Below are 12,703 nucleotides of genomic sequence, written 5' to 3' on the forward strand. Positions count from 1 at the left end.
CAAAGGAAACCATCAACAAAATGAAAAGACAATCGACTGAATGGGAGAAAATATTTGTAAATTATGTGACCAATAAAGGATTAATACCCAAAATATATAAACAGCTCATATAACTCAATATCAAAAAATACAACAACCTGATTAAAAAATGAGTGGAAGACTTGAATAGACATTTTCCCAAAGAAAACACACAGGTGGCCAACAGATGCATGAAAAATGCTCAACATTGCTAATTATCAGAGAAATGGAAATCAAAATCACAATGAGTTATCACCTCATACTGTCAGAATAGCTACTGTCAAAAGGACCACAAATAATAAATGTTGGACAGGATGTGGAGAAAAGAGAACCCTCATACACTGCTGCTGGGAGTGTAAATTGGTGCAGCCACCTTGGAAAACAGTATGAAGGTTCCTCAAAAAATCAAAAATGGAAATACCATATGATCCAGCAATTCCACCCCTGGGTACATATCCAAAGAAAATGAAAACGCTAATTTGAAAAGATACATGCACCCCAATGTTCACAGCAGCATAATTTACAATACACAAGGTAAGGAAGCAATCTAAGTGTGTTCATCAATAGATGAATGCATAAAGAATATGTGATATATACACACAATAGAATATTATGCAGCAATAAAACATGAAGTTTTCCCATTTGCAACAACATAGATGGACCTGGAGGGTATTATGTTTAGTGAAACGAGCCAGAAAGAGAAAAACTAAATACTTTGTGTTATCACTTATATATGGAATCTAAAAAATAAAACAAACTAATGAATATAACAAAAAAGAAATGGTTCGTGGGCATAGTTAGCTGCAAATTGCACCTACAGGATTTGGTGATATAATGAGAAGAGAAAGCTGTGTTTCCATTTTAATCTCTATCAGGGATTAATTTAGATTTCTAGCTTCTTAATTTGCTTCTGCCATTATTGTTCTTGATTCAAGAAAGTGTTCAGAACCCCAGCTTCAGGACAGTCTCTTCTAGGAGAGTGAGTTTGTTTTTGCCTCTGATATGTGTTCCTTTTATTTTAAAATATAATAGGGTTTTGTTTGTTTTCCTGGGACAGGGTTTACAAAATGGCATACAAAAAGGCTCAGAGATTTGTGGCATCAAATGGTCAATGTACACCTTGACTTTGACATTCATCAGTGTTCTAGCTATGATACCAACACTACCCTTTGAGACCTTGGGTACTCACTACTCTTCTAGTGCTCAGCCTATGGGTAACATTTCCAATTTTCTCTTAAACCCTCTACTCATTTACAGGACTCTTCGTCAAGCCATGGTTTCTCAGGCACCTACCTCAGTAGACCCTGTGAACGCAATCTTGTCTATGCCAACGTGAGAAGCTATTGCTGCCCCGGCCGTTGGCCCGTATCCTGGCAAAATATTGATGACTCCCGGTGGAAAGCCAGCCTAACAAAACAGAATTGGAGGAAACGTGGCTTGTGAAAGCTGATGAAGCACGTTAAATCGGATATGCTCCAGTAGGCCCCAACCGTGAAGGGAGTGGGAGACCCCCTGAAGTTGGCTTCACTTACCTCCTTGATGAGGGCTCCCATGTAGAGTGCGCTGAGTGGTGTTTGTTCTGCTGGCTTAATAACTACTGTATTGCCACAGCACAGAGCTGGAGCAATTTTCCAGGCAAACATCAGCAGGGGGAAGTTCCACTGAAAGTGAAAAACTCAGGGTTGATAGATGGAAAAATATTTCTCTATTACTTTGTTTTCAACCTGTGACTTCTCAGATTTCTCAGACTTGTCCTCAACATAAATCTTGTCCCACCACAGAGTATAGATGTTTGGATTTTTTAAATTACTTCATTAAGAATAGAATAGAATCGACCATGAAAATCTCTCCTTTTCTCTCTGGTTAGCAAATTACTATTTCCCAGCTACCCACCAAAAGAAATCTCATGGTGAAAAGGGAGTCTGTTTTTCTTTGTTTTGTTTAGGTTTTTCATTGTTGTTATTTTATATGTTTTTAAAATTAGACTTTGGTTCCAGTAAATTCTGTGCATGGAAATTTTTTGTTGCATTTGTGATTTTTAAACCAGGATATCAGACTGGTATGAAAGCTCTTCAGTGTGGAAGAACTAGAAGTCAGTGTATACTTAAAGGTAGTACCTTTTCTTTACGTACAAACATACATGTGTTGTCACGAGACACATGATTACAAAAATAAAGTGCATATCTACTGATGAGTACACAAAAATTTTAGTTGGCCTTCTTGCCATTGCAAAAAAATATATGTGAGTATCTGAATTGGGGCCTAAAATGGTTTAAATGGATTTTAAAAGGATATTAAGCTTGTATTGTCATAAGTGCAGGCATGAGCCTTAGTACTATCAGGTGTCGTTGATAATTTCATTAAGACAGAAAACAGAAATACTGGTCCCCTGGCTTCAGCCCCCGACCACAGTGTGTTTCTGCCTGAAGCGTCTCAGCTGCCATCCTTGAAAGATTCTCACTGGCCCTGGCAAGCTTGCAAAAATATACAAGTGTCTTGCCTTCACCAAACACCCAATTTCTTTTCCCCTTAGTTGTTTATAAACTTGGGAGTCCACAGCGATGTTTTAATTCCATCTACAGTATATAAATCTTGGAGCGCAGTAACTGAGCTGGAGCTGGCTGACAAGCGGCTCTTGTCCTGTCAGTGAAAGCTGCAGCTCCCAGAGTCTGGAGAAGGGCAAGAAGAGCAGGTTTGAGTTCCTGCCATTAAGGTGACAGACCTCATCCCCACTCTGATCCAACTGGGATTTCCTCAGGTGGTTTAGGAGCAGAAGAACTTAAACCAAACCTCTCATCTTCCCTTTTCATTCTCTAATAAATTTCACGGTAACCCAGAGCTTGTAGATCATTAAATATAAATGACTACTTCTCAAAAATCTCTGGCTCCCAAAACCAAAGATTAGCTTGAATTATTCTCCTGTATTTTGAGAAGAGAAAACTTCTTGTCCATACTGTAATTCAAATTGAGCCTCCCCTGAAGTCCCTGCCAGAACGATTAGCTAGTACTGTTGGAAGACTCGATGATGTTTTGTGTAGTGCCAAGGCTGTGTATGAGACAGAGGAAAAAGACAATGTTTAATGTTCCAATCCAAACACTAAGCACCACATCTATTTCCCTTTACAAGACACATAACAGCCCGGCATGGTTTCAATTATGACTGTGACGTTAATTGTACTGCTGTGTCTTCTGTAGAGTCTTCTATCTAGATTTTTGTGAAAAGAAACAGTGGGAAAGAATGGGATTAAAAGACCATATAAAACAATATGCCTGGAAAAATGGTGAGTCACAGTTTTAAAAAATAAACAAGCAAATATAACAAAGCATTAATTTTCCATAAGCAGATTGGACATCCATAACCAAGGGCAGGTTATTAATACACTGGGCTTTGCTTTGCTTATTTTAATCATGAGAATTCCATGACTTGAGAACTCAACTCCTGGTAACAGAGCTGAAACCCTATTAACCTGTTCAAATAAGCATTTGCAGGGAGGCTGTTAAAGATATGTCAACAACATGAGCTCAGGGCTTTTTTTCCCCCAGTAATGGAAAACACACATCGCTGAGGTCCATGTTTTATGTATCCTTAAGAGAACTGGTTCAAGAGAAAATAAATACAAGGCGTGAGGAGATACACTTACCGGGATGATCTGTCCACACACTCCAATGGGTTCGTGTCTTGTAAAGGTAAAATAGTCTCCATCTGAAAGAAATGAGCATGTCACTATCAGAGAGTTCAGACAAGAAGAAAAAAATGCAGAAGGAGAACGTGCATGGCAGCAAAAAGCAGAAATAAAGTTGAAAAAAAACTTTATTTTCTTCATGGTTCCTACTCAGCCATGTATGAAAGCTTGTAGGAGAGCTATCACTTGGCAACGGGTTTCTCCAGATATGGTTCCCAGACACCTGAACAGAGTACTGATGAGAGGACCTCGTTTATGATATCAGATGCAGTCCTGCGGTGGAGGGCGAGGCAGGGATGGGACCCAGGAAACCAGGAAGTACTAAATTTTACTTTAAATATTAAAGCGATACTTACATGTAGCACAGTTAACTGAGTTAAAAACTGAGATACCTCAAAATTTTAAACAGCTTTCTGAAGTACTAAAAAAGGAAGTAAGTAAAATGCTATTGGGTACACTGAAAATGCTAGGTGACTGGAAAAGGTGAGGAACAGAAGTAAGACCTATTTCATAACTTAATCCCAGTGTCCAAGTACACTTCCAGGCACTGGGAGAACCCAGGCATGTTTAGGCCTATTTCAAGAAGGCAAAAGTCTACTTCAAAGAAGATTCCATCAATAACCCAAAGCCTCCACCCTCAAGCTAGCCATGGAAATGAAGATGATTTAATAACCTTATGTTCCTTATAGGAGCAACAGGCAATTGGAATAAATACCTAAGAAATCCAAACCTAATTCATTTTTAGGAAAGTACCATTATGTTTACCTGGATTATTTTAGGTGGCTAACTGAACTAACTGAAGAACGTCTAGTTTTTAGCAGACAGCTTTTCGTTTCTGGTACTGGGTCTTTGTTTTTCCCTCAAGTGCCAACCCTTTGATCACTTCACTGGTATTTGTTTTCTCTCTCAAAAGCCGTTCCACAGGGAAAGTGCAGACTCTTTAGTTAATACTCAAGAAGAGCATTACAATTAGGGGTGGGGATCGAAGTGGGCACAGAAGTAACAGCCATCTGTTGCTGATGCATCTTTTCAAAGAACTTTTTCCCCACATACAGTAGTGTGCTTTTATCCCCTCTCTCTTAAGAAAAAAAATGAGATCATATTATCCATTGTCTTCTATACTTTGTTTTTTTCCCCCTCTTTTTTTCCATATAAAGCTTACACATTTTTCGAACTACTGAGTATTATTCCACTGGCTCAATAAATAACAGTACTACTGTAAACTGTCCTGAGGGACACACAAACTGCCTTCAGTTCAGGGTATTATAAATAATGCTGTAACACTATCATTTTATATATCTCTACATATCTGTGGAATTTCATGGTCAAAGTATATAGGCATTTCACATTTGGATAAACATTGCCAAATCAACCTTCAGGAAAATCACACAACTCATAATTCCAACAACATGATTTTTTTCCTACCCTTTAACACTAGAGTTTTTCAATCATTTTAATTTTAGTCAGCCTTACAGGTGAAAACTGGCAACGTGTTTTGATCTCTTTAATGATATACAGGTTTAATATTTTTCATGTTTACTGGCTGTTTAAAATTTTTTCCTCAGGTTTATATCCTTTCCCATTTTTCTACCTGGGTTATTCTTTTTAGCCATTTAGCAAACTCTATGTATATTAAGGAAATTAGGCCTTTGTCATGTGTATAAGTAAAGTTTTTCCCTAATCAGCTACTTGTCTCCCAACTTTGTTTCATGTATATTACTTTAAATGGAAGAATTTAGGAAGTAGGTAGTGCTCAGAAACTGCAGGAAGGAAATTATTTTAGAATGTATCTCCACTACCACAAGAAAACAGCCAGAATGTGGAAACTGTCAATAGAGGGACAAGAAGTTTGAGTAATATTTTAAAATTCAAATTAACTCTTAGGTTTGTATACAGACAACTCAAGAATTTTTATAGATGTCTTTCCTTACAATAGTGCAAATTGCTACCCTTCTTCAATTTATAAATCTCTGTAAAGTTTATTTTCCTATTAATACTTTTTAATGTTTCACATTTTTCCCAGAAGATACAAATGCGATATTAGGCTTCTTCTTGGAAAAGTTTTTTTCATGGGGAGCAAAACTGCTCATCAATTACAAAGGAGCTTCATTTGGAAGGAAATTCTTCCCAAGTAAACTCTGCAATTTGGCTAAGGTGATGGATTCAAGCATTAACCACAGACAACAGAACCAGAATGTAACATTAGGATGGAGTGCAAATGAGCTGAGAGAAAAATGGGAATATGAGCTGAAGAAACAACACAGGTATTTGAGCAGCACGTGTGGGAAACTGCAATGGTTCAGAGAAAGTTCACAGGGCACTGGCGCAAGCACAGCATGGTAATTCGTAAAGCATTTCCCCCTACGCTCTAAATACTGACGAATTCAGTTGTATGACTTATGTAATTCTGAAAGTTACTTAAGAAATGAAACGGAGAAGAAAAAATGTGGGAAAATCTTAAAAAGTTAACTTCAAGAACTGAACTCCACTCCATAATTGTATCTCAAGAGAACTGAGTTATGGGGAATGAAAATTTTCTTGGATAAACTGTTCAAAGACTTGACATTTAGCCAAAGGCTGGCACAAAAAGGAACTGAAGAATCTTCCATCTAAGTTCCTCTAAGCAGTAAATAAAGAAATAAAGGGTATTTTGGTGCTTGAACTCTTCCTAAAAGAGCACTGAGTGAAAGAGATAGAGAGGGTCCCAGACCTTGAGCTCAGTAGTATCGCTCACTCTATTACTTACTTATAATAATATTATTATATTACTTACTTATAATAATAGCTTACTCTCTTACTTACAATTTCTTAAATTAACTCACCTTTAAAAAAAATCTGTAACAGATAGCTATTTGTTAGCCTCACCTTAAGGAAAATCTATGAAATAACAGATTTCCTGAACTAGCAATATTATCTTCTAATATTCTTCAAACTGAATAATTAAAATAAAACATGCTTACTATTTAACGTGTAGAATCAACTTGCATGTACCAGTGCCACATGTATGCCGTATTGTGCTTCTCAAATTTAAATGTGTACACTAAGCACCTGGAGATCTTGTTAAAATGCAGATTCTGAATCCTTAAATCTAGGGTAGGACCTAAGAGTTTGCATTTCTACAAGCTCCCAGGGTGATGTGGGCCTGGTGCTTCTGATCCACAGACCACACTCCAATAGCACGGTTCAGAGGGATCAAGCAGGTAAAGGGGAGTCCACGGGCATCAAGATGACCTACAGTTGCTGAGTTCTATTTATTTACTTTTTGCCTGGAAGGAGTCTGAAGTGTAGGAGAATCTAAACAAAGTGTTTAAACACTTTTAAAATAGTAAAATAAGAACAAAAACATATATACATCTACAGAACCTTACAAAATATTTTCACATTCTTGCCTTGTTACGTGCACACCACCACTATGGAAAATTAGGGCAAGTGTTATTATCACAATTTTATAACTAGAGAAAATATGGCACAGAGATTTTTAAGTCTACAAAGATAAACTGGTTAAGTTGTGGCTCCTACACTTGAATCTGGGTCACCAGATCTCAAGTTCATTTCCTTTAGAAACATATTAAAGGCTCTTTTGTGAATAAGGTGTTGGCGTTAGATGGATATCATGAACTACAGAATCAGAGTATAAGGTCAATGAGTGCAAATAGCAAAAAAAAGACAACCCTTTTGTGAAGAGTGAAGATGACCCTTTGAGGATGTGGGATGTGGACACAGAGAACTCACAGAGTCTCCTGTATCTTAAGTTATAAAGAGAACACAACGGAGCAGCCCTCCCCTCAGGCGGGGGAGCCCAGGGCTGAGTGCCTCTCCTCCCCTAGGATAAGTCGACTCCAACAGGCGGCCAAGTGTTACTTCTCTCTCTTTCCTCCATCCTTAAGATGATATACAACGAGCACTCCTCTCTGCCTAGAAGAAAAATTACAGCCCATTTTCCCATCTTTTATGTTAATAATGTTCTCCAGACATGGCAAGATGATTTAAAAGGCTGTTCTCTTCATTTCTGCAGCTTTGTGCCATAAAGCACGTGAGCTTGACATAGGAAAAAATCTCCAACCAAACTCAAATACTCTATTTTAGGCTACAATGATCTTAGGTCTTCTTATCAAACACAAGGCATTACAGAGAGAGCGCACACTCAGCAACGAAGGACCACATTTGATGAAAATGCCAAATAAATGTTCTGAATATCACATTCTGAGCCAACAAGTCAGAATACAACTATGGTGGAGTAAACTAAAGAAGAGATGAGACACCAAAACACAAATATTTAAATCACATGTGTAGGACTTTTTACCTCTCAGCCTCTTTTCCATTTCACTCAAGAAAGTAAAAAATAGAGAGTAACAGATACTACTCTTAAAAGGGGGTTATTTTAAGGCACATCCAGACACAACTTCTCTGATGTGTTTTTACCTGAGTGATTACAGCCTTATGAAGAATATAAAACTCTTACAACTAAAATCTTTATTTTACTATGAACTTGGTTGAGCTATGGATCAAATTTTACTGAGTATGTACAGATTGAGCCATTTATAGAATTTTACTAAAAAGAAGCTTTGTCCCTAGAGCTGAGTAACAGAAAAATCTCTTCCGTATTTGTGAACGTTGAGCCACAGTTCTATGTCCTCTGATGGGGGCTCATGAAATGACACAGAAGAGACAGTAATTACTTGGTTAATCAGGACAGTTTAATTATTTGGATTATTCCTTCGGGGTAAACATTACTTCCTAAAGCAGATTTTATAGTTGCTTAAAAAATATTTTTGGCAGAATTATTATTCTCATACGAACATCTGGCATTGACACAACCTATACACAAGCTAGAAACCATATGATAAGGTAATATGTATAGTCAATAAAGTCAGAAAAATCTGAACTGTGCCAGAAATTGAGGGGAAATTTATCAAATTTGGATCTCAAGAAATGGCTCCCAATTACAATACTAAGAGTATTTCAAGAACTGTAGCAAATTTTACATACCTGGTAACAGTAAAAATGAGTTTATTTAATAGCATCAGAATCTATAGCATCAGTGAATGGATGGCCATCTTCAAATCTCCAACCTGTGTACAAAATTACCTTTCAAGGAGCTAGTAACCCTTTTGGTGACCCTGGATATTAAACAATTAGACCAACTACATGTTCAACTAGTCCATTATGTCCTCTAGCAGATTCCTATGTATTCTGAGACTGAACAGACCTTACTGAACATTTTACAGCTATACTGACAAACTCTGTAAATGCCCACACCAACACTGGAGACTCTGTATTATATACAGTGGTGTTAACATTATTCCTCCCATGAGTCTGTTGGTAGCCTCTCAGAAGTTGAATTGCATGTTTGAGTCAGTTATGAAGATATCTTAGCTCTACCACTCCTCCATTACACCATCCTAAAAAAAAAAAAAGTCACTTCATCTCTCTGGACCTCAGTTTCTTTGTCTGAAAAATGAGGAGACTGGCCTTAGGGATCCCCGACGTCTTCTTCAGCCTTAATCTCTTGAAGAGGTTACATGTGAAGCAGACCATGTGATCTCCTGTCACCATCAATTCAGGTAACTCCAACTACCCTGGGGTTCTTCTTAGGTGGGCAGAGCAAACAGCTCCTTATTCTCATTCTAAGTGAACAATAAATAAGACCTCACCATATGCGTCCTCTGTTGATAACACTACATTAGATCGAGCTGTTGAAGGCAAAACCTTAGTTAGGATCTGAGACAATTTCTGTACATTTTTAGCCTATTCTTTAGTTTAACAGGTAAAACTGGAAGGGGGTGAAGTGGATAAATAATTACAGATGGCCTGGGTAGTTTTTTCTAACTTTTCCTATATGCTAATGAATCATAAGGCCATTTTTATGTCAGAATTCATCTTAAAGCATGTACTACATTTTCTCTGCTTATATATCAAAAAATAAAATCAGCACTTGTTACAAAGAAAAATCATAAGTAATACAAATCAATTAACCTCCGTTCCTTCTTCAGTAAACTGAAAACAAGCTTTGTTCCTTCCTCTATCACAAGGAGTTTGTGGACATGAGAGGAGCAGAGAATTGGGATATAGATTTAAAATAATCAAAATGGGGAAAATAATACTTCCCCTAGAGCGCTGCTATGAGATTAGAGATAATATAATGGGCACAGAGAAAGCGTACAATAAATCATAGCGATGATTGTTATTTATCATCGTCATTAGGAGATGCTGTAGCAGAAGGGTCAAGCATAGGATTTATGGTCAGAAAGAACGGCTCCTCTGAGTACCACAGCAGGAAATAACAGACACGTTGCACAGGGAAGAACATCAGACCCCTGTGAATCAAAGTGATATTTCATGATTCTGCGATAACACCCAACTGTGGGCCTTGAGTGGGATGCAATGGACAGGGATAGGAGAATCTCTCAATTCAGAGGGAGAAACGGCTGTTTGGGGGACAGCTCCAAAGTGGTCGTGTCACAACTCTTTCCTTCTCCTCCCAAATATTCTAGAGGGAAGCCACTCCTCGGGGGGAGGGGGAAAAGTACATACTTGCTCTCTCCAATTGATTATCCACTATGTAATCAAAGTCTCTTTCTAAAATGCAATTTTGATCAAGGCATTCATTTACTTAAAATAATCCAGTGACTCACCATTACTGTGGAATAAAACTTGTAGCATGGTTTCCCCAGGCCCAGAGCTCCCTGTCTTCTAAACCTGGATATACTTTCAGGTCCATCAGCACATGGTACTCTCCTCCCTCCATGCTTCGCACAGGCTATTACCACCGCTGGTGATGGCCCTGTCTCCATCTCCACTTACCTGCCCTTCAGGTATCATCTGGTACATCCCACTTCCTTCTCCAGGAAGCCTTAATACTGGGTGAGATGCCCTTGCTATGGAGAACCAGCGAACTTCATGCTTCCATATCTGAATAAGCCACACTGCGTTACACTTCCCTGTCTACTTGTTTGTTTTCCTTACTATTCTACAAGCATCTTATTTACTCACCTTTGTATCCCTAGTGCTTAACCAAGGACATGAAACAGCAGGTGCTCTAAACAAAAAAAAATCTGCTGAATGAATGAATATACGGAGGAATGAGTGAATGACTGAGAGACTGAGGATGACACCTGGTAGAGCAGGTGAAGGAAGAGCTCTTCTCATGACAAGGCAGACTCCGCAGGCTTCCTAAGTGGAAAGGAGTCCAAGAGACAAGAGCTTAATTCTTCCCACTCTTTCTGGTTTTTATCCTTTAGTGTTAGAGATACTAAGCTGGATGAACCATGGAGTTATAACTCAATGTAACAAAGCAGTTTTATATTTTAAAATTAAAAAAAAAAACAACACTTCCAGGTTTATTTTTATGGGTGACTAGACAGAACTGTGCTTTTCATCCATGTACTTCCTCTAGGAGCAATGGCTCAGCATTCACTAACTCAGTGTCCACGCCAATTTTACAGAGCATAACTACAATGAATAATGAGAATCCACTGGATGTTAATCTAAAAATCTGCAGAGGGTTAAATGCTTCATCAGGGTGACTGGTGTCTTCCCTTTCCTGCCTTGCTGAACAGGTCTCCACAAGGGGGTCAACAATGGCTTGGGCAGAAAGAGACTTGGGCTTGAATCTCAGGTCTGCCACTTACTCGCATGTGACCTTGTTCAAGACACTAAACCCTTGGTGTTTCATTTTCTTACCTGTAAAATGGGTACAATACCTTTTAAAATCTAACTTGTCACACAGGATCACACACAGAATCACATAAATCTTATATGTGAACAAACATTTTATACTCTCAAGTGTTATGCAAATATAAAGTATATTATTCCTTTATGTTATAATTTCAAACAAATTAGAGTGTTTCACAGGGAAATGCATGTAACATAATAAAGATCCCATGATTAAAGACTAACAACCTTCTTATATTCCAGATTTCATTGGAAAAATGAATACAGACAAAAATACAAAGACAAGACAAAAATGAATACAGACAAGAATACTGACAAAAATCAAACTGATATTAAAATACGAAGTTACAAATGACAAAGCACAAGTAGATTGAACAAATTTGAGAATAAGTAAGTGAATAATAATGACCCTCCCTTTCCCTGATCTTCCACTCTGATCCCCCTGGTTGAGCCAGCTAGATTCCCTAAGCACTAAAGTAGCCAGAGGGGCTGTGAGATGAATTCTCAACAGCCTACAGGCATGCCCAAATGTATCTAAAACTGGAACAGAGAGGAAAGCTGCCAAGTTCACGTTTATCTCCATCCTTCCTTTACCTGCTTCAGGGACCACAAGGAAAGCTCTCCCACCCCAGACCCCCAGCTTCGTAGGAGCTCTGCCTACAGCTCTGACTCCCTGGAGAGTCACTCACCCTGGTATCCTTCTAAATGCACTTTAGGAAAAATCAGGGAAACAAAAATTACTTAGCATTTAAGAGAATTCCTCATTTTTTTTTTTCCCTTGGCTGGACACCAGTTTACGAGCAAAGGTGGGAGAGACTACTGTGAAAGCCCTGTATTTCTAACTCCTAGGTCAACATCCTCAAAATCTCCAAAGAGCATGAGATGAAAAGCTTATGGAAGCTTATGGATCAACCACCTCTCCGGCCAAAGTAACAGCAAAGTGTCAAACAGTATCAGAAATTCCAATAAACCTTTATCTAATCAATCAAGGTCTTCTCTCCTAAGGAGGCAAACGAAAACCAAGACACTGTTGAGCTGAATAGAAATTTATGTGTACAGTCTTTTGTTTCACCTTATTTCTCAGATATCTGTACATTATTTGAAAAGATGTTTAAATACCTGAAACATATTTGTTGTCTTAACAGTGAAATGGCAGGTGCGGTGGGGAGCAAAAGAACCAGGGCCTTTGATTCTGGTAACTTCCTTTCTACACTGAAACAGGAGAGGCCAACCTAAAAAGGTTGACACATGTCCTGTTTTTTTGGTTTTTTTTTACATTTTTTTATTGAGTAATAGTTATTTTACAATGTTGTGTCACACATGTCCTG

General features: G+C 38.2%; 1 protein-coding gene across 2 annotated transcripts in view; it reads right to left on the bottom strand.

Annotated features, from left to right (window-relative positions):
- The window catches only part of ALDH1A2 (aldehyde dehydrogenase 1 family member A2), a 103,490-nt gene that overhangs the window by 45,885 nt on the left and 44,902 nt on the right, over positions 1-12,703 (bottom strand). For both annotated transcript variants that reach the window (XM_074366198.1, XM_010969452.2), the window contains 3 exons: positions 3,660-3,721; positions 1,551-1,679; positions 1,312-1,425 (listed from right to left, as the gene is read on the bottom strand). In XM_074366198.1, coding sequence (XP_074222299.1) covers positions 1,312-1,425; positions 1,551-1,679; positions 3,660-3,721 — 305 coding nt within the window. The remainder of the gene's footprint in view (positions 1-1,311; positions 1,426-1,550; positions 1,680-3,659; positions 3,722-12,703) is intronic.

The sequence above is a fragment of the Camelus bactrianus genome, chromosome 6 (genome assembly GCF_048773025.1).
Source record: "Camelus bactrianus isolate YW-2024 breed Bactrian camel chromosome 6, ASM4877302v1, whole genome shotgun sequence".
Lineage (NCBI taxonomy): Eukaryota > Metazoa > Chordata > Mammalia > Artiodactyla > Camelidae > Camelus > Camelus bactrianus.